This window comes from Pongo pygmaeus, chromosome 6 (assembly GCF_028885625.2).
Source record: "Pongo pygmaeus isolate AG05252 chromosome 6, NHGRI_mPonPyg2-v2.0_pri, whole genome shotgun sequence".
Lineage (NCBI taxonomy): Eukaryota > Metazoa > Chordata > Mammalia > Primates > Hominidae > Pongo > Pongo pygmaeus.
This window is the reverse complement of record NC_072379.2, coordinates 79,490,213-79,508,766: the sequence shown is the minus strand read 5'-3', so window position 1 is coordinate 79,508,766 and position 18,554 is coordinate 79,490,213. Positions and strand designations below refer to the sequence as shown.

Genomic DNA, 18,554 nt, shown 5'->3' with positions numbered 1-18,554 from the left:
TTGGCATAAAATGTTCTATTCCAGTGTTCTCAAAGTAGAAGAAAATGGAAATTAAATGATGTTTTGAAATAATAATTAAGAAATAAATTATCTGAGGAAATGCTAAAAATCTGGAACTGTGTGGCCCAGAGAAGGATGCAGAGTGATTTAACAATTTAATTATCAGGGGAGTGCTGTGAAGAAATCATCACACAGCTGTTTTAAAGCATTAAGTGCTGTTTACATGTGTTTCAATTTCTGTACTGATAAATTTGGATTAAAACTTGAATTGTTTCGGGAACTGGTTGAACCCACAGGCGGTTCTATATGCAAATTGAAATCTTGATAGGATCATTAAGGGGAAACATGATTTTCAATTGCAGTGATTCAAATTAAGAAGTTCATGTAACTATTGCTCAGAAAGCCACAAGGAAAGATGACTTCTCACATGAGTTAAGAAAAACACAGTCTCAGGCTTTGAAATGGACTTGCAGAAAATGTACTAATGGAAAAATTAAAGAGTAATAGTGAGGTTTTCATTTAAATCAGGAATTTTTAAAGACGATAATTTTTCTCTCCTTTTCTTCTTGGCCAGAAGGTAAAAAAGTAGTAAAGGAACTTACAACAAGAATCTTAGAAGAAAAAACTGAAGCTTTTTCTCTGATGAATCTAAACAGATAATTAGGCTTCACTTGCCAGAGAAATAAACCTATGATGGAACAAAGTCTGCCAAGTTTCCCACAAGTTCCTAAACCAGCACACTACAGACACTGAATGATCTTTGGGCTTGAGATACAGTAATCCAGGGTGATTAAAGACGCTTTTCTCCTCAAGCCCAGTAGCAGAACGAGGATGCAGCATTATACTCATCAGTGACTGATCATAGTTATAGATTCGTAAGAAAAAGATCTGTTTTTCAGTGTTTAGTTTTTTTGTCTTTCCCTAATGTTTTATATTTTACAAGACAATCTTCTTTAGTATTTATGCATACTGATTTAGTAAAGACTTTAATTAAAAGAAAAACCTAACATCTTATTCAATTTAAATTGCAACACTTAACAAACAGAAACCTAGCTTTTAACACTTCCAAAACTTTAATAAAATCACTAATATCCATGACAGTTTATTCTACTGGCAGAGCAATTAGCTAGTAGAAAAATAAATAGGAGCATGAAAATTATTAATAGATTGCAAACTAAACCAAATTATTAATAGATTGCAAACTAAACCGAAAGTGCCAAGCCAACATCACATATTTTAACAAAGAAAACACATACTTTAACAAAGAAAACATTGACAAATTATTTTTTCCCTAATAATATGACAAATGAAAAAAAAACACAATTTACATTAAATGTAAGGAAGTATTTTTCCAGTTCACTCAACTTTTTTCATTCATCCAACAAAGATATACCAAACTACTAGCAGGTAAAAGGCACTGTGCTAGGTTCTAGGGATAGCAGACAAAACTGCTCCCTGTCTCATGGAGCTGACAGTATTGCATAATAGTTAAAAGCAGATTTTGGTGTCATTTGGACTGAGGTTCAAGTCCCAGCTCTGCTACATATTAGCAGTTTCACCTTAAACAAGTAAGTCAGTCTCTGCAAAGCACAACATCCTCCTCAAAATGGTGATAATAATAGTATCTACCTCAACCACAAGTGTTCATGTAAGGATTAAGTCAGAGAGATTTAAATCTTTTACAGATTAAGCACTCAATAAATATCTGCCATCATTATCCAAATTATTTTACTTGAGTCCTGTAATTGCTAAGAATGTCCTTTCATGGAAGTTTTTACAAATAAAGGCAGTCTCAGAGTGAATGATTTAAATTAAACAATGTGTAAAAAGCATGCTGCACAGAATAAACACTGAATCTTCCTTCATTCTCTGCACTTCTAGAGTATGTTACCTAAAATGGAGGTGAAAATATTGGGTCTTTAAGGAGCCAAGTATTCAAAGCTGCTGAGAACAGAGAGTTAACGCTCATGGACAGTCTTTTAGGAGAAAAAAGCAGTGATCCAAAGTGTAATTACTATAAACCATCAGAGTAATATTCCACGCCATCAGTATATTCTCAAGTCTTCCAGTTAAACACTCAGCATGGAAGATGATCATTAGCCAGAGAAGAGAAGTAGAAGGTACTTGGGTTAAATGAGCTATAGTTTAATTTATTAAGATAGTACCAAAAGATTATTTTTACAAGACTGAAATCCTTCTATTAAAAAATCTCAGTGTCCTTTCTAAGGCCATGAGAACCAATTACAACTATGACATACTTACTTGGCTTCCAACGAACATCTCTAATAAAAAATAAATAATGAAGGAATCTAATTATCAGTTAACACAGCCTGATCAGTGAAATGCTTTATCTGAGACATTAACAATGAGATGAAATATGATTGTCCATTATGTTCATCTTATTACTTTCCGTAGTAATCTCAATAGTGTTAATAATCAATAAAAATGCTTTCAATATGCATTGCAAGCATTAGAGATAAATATGCTAATAATAATAGTAACTGTCCATTATCTTCAAACAGTGTCATCTACTTTATTTTTTAATCTCAAAGTAATTATAGTTCTCTTTCAGGGTTTTTTTTTTTTTATTTACAGTGCTCTGAATAACCTTGCATAAAAAACAAACAGATCACCCTGACAGTCTTAACCAATTTAATTTTTATGAATCAGTTACATCTACCAGACCAGCACAAAACTAGTGGTAATCACATAAAGATGACAGATGACGGTTCAAAAGTAGGTCTTGGAGCTAGAATATTAATTCAGTCTATCAGCAGATTTATATTAGTGTGGCAGTGAAAAGAGAGTAGTACTAAATATGAAACACTTGAAATAATTCAGGCAAAGAAACAAAAGTAAAGGACTTTCAGTAGAACCTTTGTCAGTCCTCAGATAAGTCTTTACCTTACTTCTAAATAATTCAAAAATTCACATTGTTGGCTGAGCATGGTGGCTCAGGCCTGTAATCCCAGCACTTCAGGAGGCTGAGGCGGGCAGATTACCTGAGGTCAGGAGTTTGAGATCAGCCTGGCCAACATGGTGAAACCCCATCTCTATTAAAAATACAAAAATTAGCCAGGTGTGGTGGCTGGAGCCTGTAGTCCCAGCCACTTGGGAGGCAGAGGCAGGAGAATCTCTTGCAGCCGGGAGGTGGAGGTTGCAATGAGCCGAGATCGCCCAATTGCACTCCAGCCTGCGGGACAAGAGTGAGACTCTGTCTCAAAAAAAAAAAAAAAAAAAAAAAAAAATTCACATTGTTGATTTTTTTATAATGACATTTTGGTGCAACATTTTGATATGTTATTTAGGATCTTCCCCACCTTTGTTATGATTTTAGTTCCCAATTAAGTATAACTCTGTGTAATTATGACTTGGAAAGCAAGCAAGCAAGCAAGAATTTCATGTTCTGGTAATATTGTTAAAAACTCTCAACTACAAACAGTTAGAAAGACACGTAATATACATTTTTTAAGATGAATTTTAAAGGCATGGAAGAGTCCAAAGAAGATAACAGAAATTACAGGGTTCAAAAAGAGAGAATCAAAACTCAAGAACTCTAGCATATAAGTTAAGCATCTTAGGTAAGCATCTAAGCTGGTGCTACAGCTGTCCTGAATAGAAAAGTGTGCTTGTATGGTGGGAAGAAGACTAGGAAATTTAGAGGGAGGAACAGTAGCAAAGACTTTGGCTCATGCAATGGAAAATGAAGACAGAATTATGACTGAGAAACTGAGATTCCCACAAACTTATAGACAGTCTCCAACTTAAGATGGGATGGTTTGACTTAAGATTTTTGGATTTTACAATGGGTTGGTCAGCATGTAACCCCATGGTAAGTCAAGGACCTCCTTATGACTTACAATGGGCTTATGGTTTCTACTGAATGCATTGCATTTGCATCCTCATAAAGTAAAAAAATATATAAATCAAACCATTGTAAGTTGGGAACAATCTTTGGTGTTACCAACACTAAATGCGTGTTCAACTTACAGTATTTTTGACTTATGACAGGTATAGTAGGATGTAACTCCATTGTATGTCAAGGAGCATCTGTATATATTCAATGAAAGAACAAAGTAGAAAAAAGCCATCCCATCAACACAACGATATGAATGACAAGAATCATGTCTGCTTGGTTTGGGCTTGTAATGACTAAAAATTTCTACCCTGGTCCTGTGCTGTGTATGAGTTTATGATTTCAACTGGCATTATCTAAGTGGTTCATGAACACCTTAGTGAAGACATTAACATCAAGGAAACCTCTGGAGTACATAAGAGATACAAACACAAACTCCTCTCAAATCCTAAGAACATTTAGGATTCACAATTAAAGCCCAGCTGAAAATAATTCAGATGGCAAAGTACAAAACATAAAAGAAAATAACTCACAATGAATAAAAGTAAACTAACACAATGTAAACTTCCTCAAGAATGTCAAATAATAGAATAAAATAATAGAAACAAAAAAGAAGTACTTTAAACACTTAATGGTCTTAAGGAAATAAAGGAAAATACAAGAACAGTATAGTAAAAAGATAATAAATATAGTTAATAAAAGGCAGATTTTAAAAAATAACTAAGAATTTTTAAAATACTAACTTAAAAATACAATGAATGAGTTAAGAACATTTTATAACCTGATGAAGATAAATTTGTGGATTATAAGTTAGATTTGAGAAAATTATCCAATTGCAACCAAATATCTAGTAGGATTTCTTGATAAATAGAATGGGGAAAGAAAATATTTGAAGAAATAATAGCTAAGAACTTTTTTAAACTATGGAGTCCTCAGATTCATGAAACAGTAAATCTGAAAAAGTATATGTGAAAATATATTCACACTTATGTGCATCATAATTCCTCTACAGGAAATCTAAAGAATAAAAAAATATTGCAAAAGCAGCCTAAGGCAAAAATAAATTACTACAAGAAATTATAAACAGACTAAAGACATGGAAACAGAAACCATGGTTGCCAGCAGGCAATGGAATTAGTACACAATCCAGACTGCACCAGCTAAACTATTCTTACAAAGCAAACTAAACAATGGCATTTCAACCAAAGGCTGAAAGGGTTTAGTGCTAACATATTTTTACTGAAAACATCTTCTGAAAGAAGTATTTATTGAAGAAAAAAAAGAAATCAGCCCAGAAGAAAAGAGAAATTTAGGAAGCTATGTCAACTAGGAAATGGGTAAATATATGGGTAAAACTATACAAATACTGACTAAAAAAAGTTCAAAAATAATAATAAATAATTTTGGTAGGATGAAAATAAAGTAGAACTAAGTCAATAGGAATAATACTCTGAAGGTGGAAGAAATGATTGAAGTAAAAGTCTCATATGGTCAGTATATTTTTCAGGAGTGGGTGGCAATATTGATGACATTTCAAACTTGTTAGTCAAGAAAACATGTTAGGAATCAACCTAAATGCCCATCAATAGTAGACTGGATAAAGAAAATATGGTACATATAAACCATGAAATATTGCACAGCCATAAGAAAGAATGAGATCATGTCCTTTGCTGCAACATGGATGGAGCTAGAAGCCATTATCCTTGGCAAACTAACTCAGAAACAGAAATCCAAATACTGCATGTTCTCACCTATAAGTGGGAGATAAATATTGAGAACACAAGGACACAAAGAAGGGAACAACAGACACTGGGGCCTACTTGAAGGTGGAGGGAAAGAAAAGGGTGAGGATGGATAAATTGCCTATCAGGTACTATGCTTATTATTTGGATGATGAAATAATCTGTATGCCAAACCCCTGTGACATGCAATTTACCTATATAACAAACCTGCAAATGTACCCCTGAACCTAAAATGAAAGTTAATAAAAAGAACACATATTAAAGTTTACTAACCACAAAAAAGAAACAAAATATGTAAAAATATATACAAGTATATGTACACATATATAGATATATAAATACCAAGTTGTGTATGTGCGTGTATATATGCTTGAGATATGTATATATATTTGATATTTTGCCCAATTTCTAATTAGATTTTTGATTTATTACTGAGTTTTGAGAATTTTTTTTAAAAATGTATTCCCAATACAAATCCTTTGTAAATGTGTAGTTTGTGAATATCGTCTCTTTAGACCCTTAACAGAGTCTTTCACAGAGCAAACATTTACTACTTTGATGAAATCCGATTAATTACTTTTTAGGGGAGACCATGTTTTTGGTGACATGTCTAAGAAATCTTCATCAAGCCCACAATCCTAAAGGTTTTCTCATATATTGTATTCTAAAAATTTTATAGTTTTTACATTTTATATTTAAAGCTATGATCCATTTTGAGTTACTTTTTGTATAAGGTGTGAGACTTAAATTGAGGTTAATTTTTTGTGTTTGCACAGACATCCAATTGTGCCAGCACCATTTGTTAAAAAGACTATGTTTCCTCTATTGGATTGCTTTTGCAATCTGTTGACTATACTTGTGTAGGTCTGAATCCGGGGTCTCTATTCTGTTCCACTGATCATATTTCTATAATTTGCCAATACCACACAGTCATTATTACTGTAACTATATCATAAATCTTAAGACCAGATAAGTTAGTATAATTTCTCCAAGTGTATTCTTTTTCAAGTTTTTTAAAAGCTATTCTAGCTCTTTTGCCTTTCCATATTAATTTTAAAATAGCCCTGTCCAAGTCTAAACAAAATCTTGCTGGGGTATCAAAAACATTTGCACTAAACTTTTACATCAATTTGGGAAGAATTTACATCTTTATGTTGTTGAGTCTTCTAATCTATAAACATGTCTCTAAATGTATTAAGTATTCTTTGATTTCTTTCATCAGTGTTTTGTAGTTTTATACAAGTCCTATACATGTCTTATTAGATTTCTACCCAAGTATTTTTCTTTTTTAGCAATTAAAAATGGTGTTGTGCTTTTAATTTTAGTTTCTATGTGTTCATTACTAGTATACAGAAATTAAATTGATTTTGTATGTTGATATTGTACCCTGTGACCTCGCTGAACTCACTTGTTAATTCTAGGAGGTTTTCGTATACATTTCTTGGGATTTTCTATGGAGGCCATCATATCATCTGCAAATAAGGATAGTTTTATTTATTGTTTTTATACCAATGCCTTATATTTCTTTTTCTTGTCTTATTGTGCTGGCTAGAACTTCCAATATGTTGAATAAGGCTGGTGAGAGCAGACATCTTTGTCTTGTTCCTGATCTTAGAGGGATGCATTCACTCTTTCACTATTACACATAATGTTAGCTCTAGATTTTTCATAGAAATTGAGGAAGTTCCTCCTCTATTTCTAGTTTTCTGAGAGTTTTTATGAGAGATTTATCAGCGTTTATTAGGGTTTTGAGTTTTGTCAAATGCTTTTCTGTGTCTTTTGATGTGATCATGTGATCTTTCTTCTTTAGCCTATTAATATGGTATATTCCATTGATTAATTTTCAATTATTAAGCCAGGGTTGCATCCACAGGATAAACCCCACTTAGTTATGCTGTATAATTCTTTTTATATATTGCTGAATTCTATTAGCTAGCATGTTGTTAAAAATTTTTATGTCTATATTCACAAGGGATATTGGTCTGTAGTTTTCTTCTTATGTATGCTTAGTATTTTATTTTGGTATCAGGGGAAAACTGGCCTCATAAAATAAGTTGGTAAGTGTTTCTTCCTCTTCTATTGTCTGAAAAAGATAGGGAGACTTTACTGTATCCATAATGTTTTATGTTTTTTAAAGAAAATCTAAAGCAAGAGTAGTAAATGTACTAAGTATAGTTGTCTACCTGGTGGAGGTTTACCAACTCATTCTCTATATTTCCAATATGCTTAAAATATTTCATTATTTAAAAACAAAAACATTTTAAGAACGACAATGAATAAGTGACACTCATCCTTAAGTTTAGTGCTGAGTTTGGAAGGCATAAATAATAGTAAAGCACAAAGTTCTTTGGAAAAAACAATCATCAATCTATATTTAAAAACTTTTTATGCCGGGCACAGTGGCTGATGCCTGTAATCCCATTACTTTGGGAGGCCGAGGTGGGTTCATCACCTGAGGTCAGGAGTTCGAGACCAGCCTGGCCAATATGGTGAAACCCTGTCTCTACAAAAACTACAAAAATTAGCCAGGCATGGTGGTGGGCACCTGTAATCCCAGCTACTCAGGAGGCTGAGGCAGGAGAATCATGTGAACCTGGGAGGCAGAGGCTGCAGTGAGCCGAGATCATGCCTCTGCCCTCCAGCCTGGGTGACAGAGCAAGACTCTCTTAAAAAAAAAATTTAATTACGACTTATTTCTTTGACATTTTCAGAATGTTTCCAGCTCTGAAAATCATCGACCTAAGGAGAACCCAATCTTTTAATTTTATAGAAGTTAAAATTTGAGACTTTGCTAAATTAAATACATCCACAAGTTCTTTGATATTTTTCATAAGGGGGCAAAATCTTTTTCTATTCCACTCAAATCTGAGCTGGTCCTATACTTATTTTAGATATCACAGAAATGATGCTGTATAATTTCTGAGGCTGAGCCTTACATGATGAGTGGTTTCTGCCTATTGGAACACTCCTGCTTGGATTCAAGCTGCCATGTTGTGAGGAAGCCGAAGCAACCACTGTAGCTGCCCATGTGGAGGAGAACTGAGGTCTCTGGGCAACAACCCCTGCTAAGCTCCCAGACAGCAACCTGCACCAAACTGCCAGCCATGTGAGGCCATTTTTAACATTCCAGCCATTTTAGCACTCCATCTGACTTCAAGTTACACAGAACTCTCATGTCAACCCGCAAAATCATAAGAAATAACAAATTATTGTTTTAAGTCACTAAGTCCTGAGGAAGTTTGTTAAGCAGAAACACAGAACCAAAATAGAGAGCAAAATAAGTTAGTGATTTATCTTTAATGGTACTATCTATTTAGTGGAAACTAAGACTAGATCACTGATCTCTAGATGATTAGTCCAGTGTATTTTTCTTCCATATGATGCTCTCTTTTTTGAATTAGTATATTCAGACATTAGTGAAAAGCCTAAACCTAAACAATATGTTGCCATTTCACTCCCAGAGTGCAGTAAGGAAGTGTATGTTTCTGTGAATATACACATATGAGGAACTATGCAGTGCAAAGACAACTTCAAAGACCAGCTATCCACAATCAGTTGTTTTTATTTGTACCTAAGTGAGTCAGCTACTATTTTTCCCTAGGAGAATAATGATTACTTGAAAAGATAACAAGTTTCTTATACCAGAATAATGATATTTTATTCACTTCCTCTCCAAATGTCTTTTAATAGAAATTTTTTTCTTCTCCAACAACAGTAAACTTCAAAGCTACATAAAAGAGATGCTGTGAATAACACAGGTATTATCTGTCTACTATTATCAATCCTAGCTTTAGAGCAGACTCATGGATTAGATAATGAGCCAAGTCCTTATTCTCAGTGATTTTTCTTGTGGTTACAAAGAAATCCATTATAAAGTATAAACATTAGGCTTGAGTCCAGATCTTTCTAGAAAATTTTGACACATGAGAACTCTTTTCTTCTTGTTCAAGTTGATTAATCTTGTAAGAAGTTACAGTAAAAGACAGTTGGTTGTAAACATCATATATATTTACACATATACATATATACATAGTTCTATTTCAAGTGTTGTGAAAAATAGCACTTGGATCTGGTCCTCGCATATTTATTTTCATTTGTTGCTCATAAAGATACAAGTTGGTTGGGAGGCTGAGGTGGGTGAATCACCTCAGCTCAGGAGTTCGAGATGAGCCTGGCCAACATGGCAAAACATCATCTCTACTAAAAATACAAAAAAGTTAGCTGGGCCTGGTGATGTGCACTTGTAGTCCCAGCTAATTGGAGGCTGAGGCAGGAGAATCACTTGAACCCGGGAGGTGGTGGTTGCAGTGAGCCGAGATCGTGCCACTGCATTCCAGCCTGGGTGAGAGTGAGACTCCGTCTCAAAAAAATAAATAAATAAAATAGATACAAGGTGGATTAATTTGACCATTTATTCTAAACAGAAAGAACAAGTAAAAACTATGTTTGTCCTTTTCATTCCATCTAGAATTTTTGCTACTTACTGGCTGTCCAGGCTCACCAACTCCAATGGGTCCTGGAGCTCCCAGTCTTCCTTCTTGGCCTCTTTCTCCCTAAGAGAAAGAAAAGATAGAATGAAAGCTTGAGATTTTAAATAAAGAATAAACATAGCACAAAGTTCTCTCAAGGTTTCAACAAAGATAAATAGTAAAATAGACAAAATGTTCATATTCATAAAGGTAAAAAATTCTAGAGGAAGAGAAATAGCTCGAATTTAAGTGAACAAATTACCCTAAAATGTTTATTATCTCTTCTTGTCCAAACGTAATTCAGCATTTTCAGTTTTCACAAAATATTGTGTAAGAATTGGCAGGACAGACTGTGTGGCAATGCACGTTGGTTACTGAGCTGACTAAGCTGACAATGTGTGTGCTGTGCCCTGCCCTCTTGCCACCATCCAGGAATGTCACTCCTTCCTTGTCCCCACTCTGTCCTATTTCATCTCTCCTTTAAGCTCTTCTCAGACTTCATCTCCTCCAGAAAACTTCTCCATAACTCTGTCAACATAAACTCCACCTTTCCTGGAGTCTCAATGTGCTTATTGTTGAAATGCTATACATGGGGATATTCAATTAAATTCAAAGTACACTGTTTTGTACTGCTTGCTATTTTAATCCTGCATCAAAGTCTTATTGTCACAACCACTTAGAAAAGCTATTCAAAATAGGCACTTCTGCTTTATTATATCCTGCATAATGTACAGCCTCACAGGATGGACATTCCTTCCTTCCCTTTCTAGTTCTCTACAAACCTCTCTGCCAACATTGACCTATTCATTGCCATGGCCCTCCTGGTTTCTGCCCCTTTATGCTTATTAAATGTGAACCATGATTGTTGATGTGTTAAATTGTTTCACTTCCCAATAATATATTTGCATGTGAATGTTTAAAGTCCATGAAAACAACAGAACTACATGTACCTTGGCAAAAGGATGGGTATTTGGAGACAAGTAAGTTTTTCATTCCAACAAAATTTAAAAATACACTAATTATTCTTGTGGTAACTGCCCCTGACAAGCACATTTCTGTGTCCAAGCATATAAAATGAAGTAACTTCAGGAAGCCTCCTTGTGTCTATTGGGTTTAGGCCAAATGGAGTTCAAATCACGGCTCCCCCAGGCCCTACAATAAATTCGATAGTCATCAGTGGGCAAAAAGACAAGTATCTTTACCTTAATACCTTGCTGTCCAATTCCAGGAGCTCCTGGAGAACCGTAAGGACCAGGGGGACCTGGCTCACCCTGGAGGAAGAAACAGTGACATCACTTATATGTTAGGTCAACTCAATAGTATTGATTAAGCAGCTCTTAGATGTATGGTTTTGCAATAGGGGCCTTCAGAGCAACAACAAACCTAGTACATTGTGCCTGCCCTCAATTGTTTACAATTCATTTGGAAAGAAAACACAGACCCAAGATCAAATTATCCACTAGGCACAGTAGTCACAATATCTGGGTCCACAATCCTTTTAGGAGCCTGCAAATACGTTCCAATTGTAATTTTTTGATTCAAAATAAAAATAAACATAATGACTGTATAACAATGAATACAGCTTGCATTCATAAATATAATTTTTGAATATATTTATGGAGGAAGGGGCCCACAAAGTCAAGTGTTTTCAGGATCCATAAAAGGCATAACGCGGCCATCACTCATTCATTCACAAATCTTTAAGTGCTCTGGAAGACATATTTTGTTTCCTCCCCATGACTGTCCTTTCCCAGCTTTCCTTCCCTGCTGATAAACCCCCGATTGAGTCAGTCAGTGGGCAGCTGTTCTTTGCCCTCAGAGGTGCAGGATGAATGATCATTGGCCTAATGCAAGATGGGAATCCCCTTTCCCTTTGTCACTGATTCATCTCAGTTGGTCACATGGCTCAATTCTGACAAACGAGATGTGAAGGACCTTACTGGATGCAAAGGAGAAAACTGCCTTTGCCTCTTCTTTCCTATATAGAGATGTGATAACTATCTTGTAACTATGAGGCAGCAATCTCTAGGACGAAAGCCAGCAGCTGAAGAGGCCTGGCTCCTGGATACCCTCAATGAGCAACTGATCCAGTCCTGGACTACTTGCCTTCAAATATTCTGTTTACTCAACAGCAAGAATTCTTATGATTTAAGCCACTATTATTCAAGATTTCTGTTACTCAAAGCCAGAGCATTTTGAAATAAAAATAGCCTATGATGTGGCAGGCCCATAATCGAATTCAGGCATTTTAGAACTAGATGCAACCATTGCACTCAAACCCCTACATTTCACAGGTGAGAAACCCGAGTCCCAGAGAGATTACCTGGCCAGCCCAAACTCACACCTGAATACCACTCACACAGTTACAGCTCTTTAGGTCTCTCGGGCTTTAAGCCCTGTGGCATGATGATAGGGGAAGGGGAGTGGCTATTGTCTCCAATTACCCTTTTCATAATCTTATTTTTTTCTGTTTATCAAAATAATATGTCTCATTGTAGAAAATTGTCATATATTAAAAAGCATGCATGCAAAGAAAATTTTAAATTACCTATCTATAACTATTAATACTATAAAATTTCGGTATATTTCCTTCCAGTTTTTTACATTCACACATGTACCTTTAATTTGTGCTAAGGAAGATTTCTGAACACTCTTATGTTTCAGCTAATGAATATTTGCTATTTAAAATTTCATTCAACCCAAAGATTTCTCTCTTCATGCTTTCACTAACCAACAGTAAAATGAAACAGGAAAGTGAAACAAGCCTTCTCTGAGATGAAGGGAGATAAAGGAGTTTTCAGAAATATTAAAGTCTCAATTTACCCCAGAAGCTTGTGATTTTGGAAGGGACACCTAGTAACCAGAGCAATGTTCTGTGGATATAGTAAAGACATTGCTTTACTATAAGAAGCCTGTAACCGATGTGGTGGCTCATGCCTGTAATCCCAGCACTTTGGGAGGCCAAGGCAGGTGAATCACTTGAGGTCAGGAGTTCAAGACCAGCCTGGCCAACATGGTGAAACACTGTCTCTACTAAAAATACTAAAAAAAAAAAAAAAAAAAAAAAAAATTAGCTGGACCTGGTGGCATGTGCCTATAGTCCCAGCTACTCGGGAGGCTGAGGCAGGAGAATTGCTTGAACCTGGGAGGTGGAGGTTGCAGTGAGCCAAGATCACGCTACCACACTCCAGCTTTGGCAACAGAGCGAGACTCCGTCTGTTAAAAAAAAAGTCTGTTGACTTTGACCAACTGCGAACGAGAAACAGAAGGGCTAAGAAGGGTCAGAGTCAAACCAGCTCCCCAGAAGATATGCACAGGCTCAGGGTGATTTAAAACAAAGGAATCCTGCCTCAAAATGAGTCATCAACATTTATGATCCTTTGATATTTAAGTGGATTGAATTCAAAAGTAACTACTGTGCACCCTGTTGAGTATAAGTCAGTCTGGCAAATATTTTTTCCCTTAAACTCCTAAGGTTGTACTTGTTTTTCTATATTGATTAAGTTTTCTGAACAGCCAGGGGACTGACATTCTCATTTTACATGTTTTTAGCTGTGGAATTTATCTCTCTTCATAATATCAGACATAAAAGTTCTTACTAAATTTGAATTTGTTTACTTAATCTCTGTCTCTGTCTCTCTCTCTGACTCTGTCTCTCTCTCTCTTTTCTTTTTTTTTTAGTTTCCCTCTGTCACCCAGGCTGGAGTGCAATGGTGTGATCTCAGCTCACTGCAACCTCTGCCTCCTGGGCCCATGCAATTCTCCTGCCTCAGTCTCCTGAGTAGCTGGGATTACAGGCATGCGCCACCACTCCTGGCTAATTTTTGTACTTTTAGTAGAGATGGAGTTTTGCCGTGTTGGTCTGGCTGGTCTTGAACTCCTGGCCTAAAGTGATCCACCTGCCTCGGCCTCCCAAAGTGCTGAGATTACAGTCGTGAGCCACTGTGCCTGACCTGTTTACTTAATCTCACAGTTGAATCAAGTGCTAGAGAATATATAGCTGTCTAGAGATGCCAAATTTTCACTTCCAAATGCCTTTTTCTTACAACTTCTCATGCTCCCCATTCAAGTTGGAATCTCCTTGTCAGTTATACAGGTCGCATATGGGTGACTGTCTCCATCACTCAGCAAATGACACCAGGTACTTGCTATGTGGAATGCCATGAAGTTAAATTCAAAGAATCTGAAGACATAGTCCCTAAACTTAAGGGACCAGCTTGAGAGATAAAACATACCATTTAAAAATAGGGTGTGGGATAAAAAACTACATATTCGGTACAACATACACTACTCGGGTAATGGGTTCACTAAAATCTCAGAATTCACCACAATATAATTCATTCTCACAACCAAAAACCACTTGTACTCCAAAAACTATTGAAATAAAAAAATTTAAATATATATATATATTATATAACATATATAATAACAATACAAGGTCCTAAATTCACTTATTCTACTCATTTTTTATCCCTTCTATATGTAGCATTGGTTCTGTAATGGGTCAGAAGGCATCTAAATTATATATTTGGTAGAGAATTTGAGGATTTTTTGAGTAGTGGAAGTTCTGCCCTACTTGGTACTTATCTGATGTTTGATCAGAAACAAACCAAGAGCCCAGTTTGGTGACAAGAAATTGGTTTGGTCATTACCTTGAAATGTATGGATCAGGAGAATCAAGAGTAGAAGCAGCTCTCTTACCTTGAGCCCATGAAATCCCTTTAGCCTTAGTCAAGTACCAAGAGCAGCTGAGCAATATCTTAATATTGCTTTACAAGGCAGTTGCAGGGATCTGAAGATTACAGAGGGATTGCTCTCCTTTACCTGAACACAGCCCCTTAGCAATGTAGCTTCACATTTCACTTGCTTAAATTTATTTCTCAGGAGCCTGGTATCTCAAGATAGGATCCACAAAACAGTATTGGCCTATAGCTCATGTTTATTCCCTTCCCATTTCCCCTTTTTCTTTCCTACAGAGATTCCTGAGGTAGTAAAGAAAGTGGTCCTGACTCTAAAATATGCTGTCTGGGTAAAAACAAAACAGGGAGGGAAGAGTCAGCACTCTAGTCAGAACAGCCCTGGTAAGACGGCAGGCATGATTCCTTTCCTGTTAATATTCCTACCCCAGCCCTTAGCAACACACACACACACACACACACACACACACACACACACACACACACACACACACACACACACATACACAAAGAGAGAGAGAGATTGCATGCCCAAAAGATTGCATGCCCACAGTACTACTAATTATTTCTCTACTTTACTTTCATTTGCCATCAGAGCCATTTACCAACAGGCAAGTATAACAAAGAGGTCTGGGTTAAAATGAGTAGCCCCAGAAAGAATATGTTTCTCATTACCTCCATGTGAGTGTGAATGTGTGTGAATGTGAGTGTGAGCATGTGTGGAGGCAGCAAAAAGTTTAGGTAAACTACCTTGGTCCTTTTCAGAAATTAAGAACACCCATGCTATGGGCTTCAAGAGGACAGGAAGCCAATGTTTAATAAAACCTACTGTTTATCAGCACTGCCCAGACATGTTATATACATTATCTCATTGAATTTTCTAACAATCATAGGAAATAGGTTTTGGGGTTTGGGGTTTTTTTTCAAACTCCTGGCCTCAAATGATTCTTCTGTCTTGGCCTCCCAAAATGCTGGGATTACAGGTGCAAGCCACCACACCCAGCCCTTCATGCATGCAGTCACAGGGAAAAAACCATGGCTTTGAATCATTTGGTCTTGTAGAACCTTGGTTCTATCATTTACTAACAATTTTAGCTTTTGCAAGATCTCCATATGCAAAATGAGGATAATTATATCTGCCTTGTAGCATTGTTGAGAGGATTCAAGATATTGTCTGCAAAACATCTAAGTCATAACCAGTCACACAACACCTGTTTAATATGTATAGATTTAATTGTTATTCACCAGACCTTTTTTGAGCACCAAACTAATAATAGGTAAATAACAATTTATGTCTATAATTGAATATCAGGTTACCTAATTACAGACATAAATCAGATTGCACCTGCACTTTGCAGAAGCTTACAATCTGGCTGGAGAGACAAATGAATATAAAATAAAATACAAGCATGTGAATTGGCATAATAAAGATATTAACAGAATACATAAGACTCTGAAGCAGTAATGTTTAATTCTACCTTAAGGAATTGGGAAAGTTTCATATAGTAGAGGAGATGTTTGATCCGAACAAAGAAGTAGGAATCATAGCTAATCTGATGGAAAAGAAAAGAAACAAAAGTTACAGAAGAAGAAAGAGTGAGGCATAAAATGATGTTAAATATTCTAGAGACAGTCAGCAGCCCTGTGAGCCCAACAGGCTGGAAACAAGGTGACACTAGGGCCACTGTCTGGAGCAGCATGGTCCAATGCAAGTAGACAGCAAGCCACATTTGTAATTTTAAATTCTCTACTAGCCACATTAAGAAATAAAAAACAGGTAAATTATAATTAATAAATTTTACTTAATACAAAATATTATCATTTTGACATGTAATCAATACTTTTTAAAGTATTAATTATTTTTTTACTATCTTTTAATGCTAAGTCTTTGAAATCTGATGTGTATCTTATACTTACAGCACGTCCCAATTTGGACTAGCCACATTTCAAGTGCCCAGTAGACACATGTGGCTACCTTATTGGGCAGTGCGGTTTAGAGTGATTAACGAGGTTGAAGGCTCAGGTCAGAGCCATGAACAGTACCAACATTTAAGTCAGGTGGGAGTGGAAGAATACAAAAATGTCTCGTGGGGAGTTGGGGAAAAAGAGAATTTCAAAAAGAGACTCATCATTTCCAAAGATAAATTGTCATATTTCACTCCCCAATATAGTCATCTTCCAGCCCTTCTCACCTCAGGGAAGGGCACCAGAATCCCTCCTGTGTCAAACGGGAAACTAGGGGTCATTTGTGACACCTCCCACTCCCTCTGCCACCATATGCAATGCATCCCAACACCTATCAGTATGCCTCCTAAATATCTCTCAAATCCATCCACTTCAGTCCTCTACCACGCGTCTCCAGTCTACAGCAAACTGATAATACCTCTTGTTCAGAGTACAATAAAGTCCTTAGTACTCTACTCGCACCCACTCTAGCATGCTCCAATTTATTCCCTCCATTGCTGCAGAACAATTTTTTAATTTTAATTTTAATCTAAGTAAAACCTTCTGAGGCCTTTCCCTAAGATAGAGCTCCTTACAAGGCCCTGCCTCACCAATCCATCTGTCATCAGTCACCTCTTCATTCCCTACCCCAGCAACGTTGGCTTTTGTTGAATTCCTTGTACTTGCCTTGCTCCTCCTGCCACAGGATCTTTGCACAGTCTATTCTGTCTCTCTGGGATGCTCTTACCTCTCTCTTTCATAGTGATGCTTACCCTTCAGATCTTATTTTAAGTAGCATGGCTTCAAGAAGGGTTTTTCTGATAAGATGAAATCACTATTTTAGTATTGATAGCACTGTTTTCCTTTTTTTTCTGAGCATTCATTACAGTTGTAACTTTGCATTTAATGTTCTCCATCTCCTCCCCACTAGACTGTGGGGATGATGCATATGATTTTGTTCAGCTTTGCATTCTCAGTGTTTAGCTCATTACTATCATTCACTCAATCATCCACGCACCAGAAATTTACTGAGCCTTGACTAGGGAGCAGGGGCTCTGCTAGCTGTGGGAGGTCAACAAAACTAGAAAGCTGTTCTGGGCTAAGGGAGCTGTGGGTCTAGAAATGCTCCTCTGGAGTTCCCTGTGGTTCGCTTAAGTTTTCAACTAGGAGCAACTGTATATAAATTACATAATGATATCAAGTACCTATTACACAATTTCTCCTACCAATTCACCCAGACACAATTAATCTTTTTTTTTAGGTGAAAGAGTAATGAAACCACAATGAAGAGGAAAATTCAGCTGAGAAAACCAAGTAACACTCCCTATCCCTGGCACTGATTCTAACCAAAAGCAAATCCTTCATTTCTCTAAGATAATACATAACAAATGGTTATCCAAGACTGAATTATTTGAGGACAGAATAATAATACAATTATGAACAATTTTATCATATTTTCTTAACATTACAAAGATGTTTTAGCAACTTTTAAAAATCATTTCCCAGATATGTATGGCACCAACTTTAATATTTTAAGTTTTATTGCAAATATTCTAATACTTTCCAAATGGAAGAAAATGATGGATGAACATTTTGTAGGTGCAGAATGGTTCAAGTATGGCCAGGATACATTCTCAGCTGAAACTCAGTGAAGTGATGACTGTGTACAGAGACTTGGGAGAAAGGTCAAGAAAGCCTCCTTTTGGAAAGAGAGAGGAAGGAAAGAAGGAAGGAAGGGAGGGAGGGAGGGAGGGAGGGAGGAAGGAAGGAAGGATCAATATTTATCAAGTACTTGTTAAATCAAACTCCATTTTTAGCACCAAGTTTCTCATTTCAGAGGAAGTGT

The 18,554-nt window shown here is 36.3% G+C and overlaps 1 protein-coding gene across 1 annotated transcript in view; it reads right to left on the bottom strand.

Annotated features, from left to right (window-relative positions):
- COL28A1 (collagen type XXVIII alpha 1 chain) overlaps window positions 1-18,554 on the bottom strand; it is a 164,083-nt gene that overhangs the window by 107,188 nt on the left and 38,341 nt on the right. The window contains exons 12-13 of the mRNA XM_054496646.2: window positions 11,270-11,338; window positions 10,083-10,151 (exon numbers count right to left, since the gene is read on the bottom strand). Coding sequence (XP_054352621.1) covers window positions 10,083-10,151; window positions 11,270-11,338 — 138 coding nt within the window. The remainder of the gene's footprint in view (window positions 1-10,082; window positions 10,152-11,269; window positions 11,339-18,554) is intronic.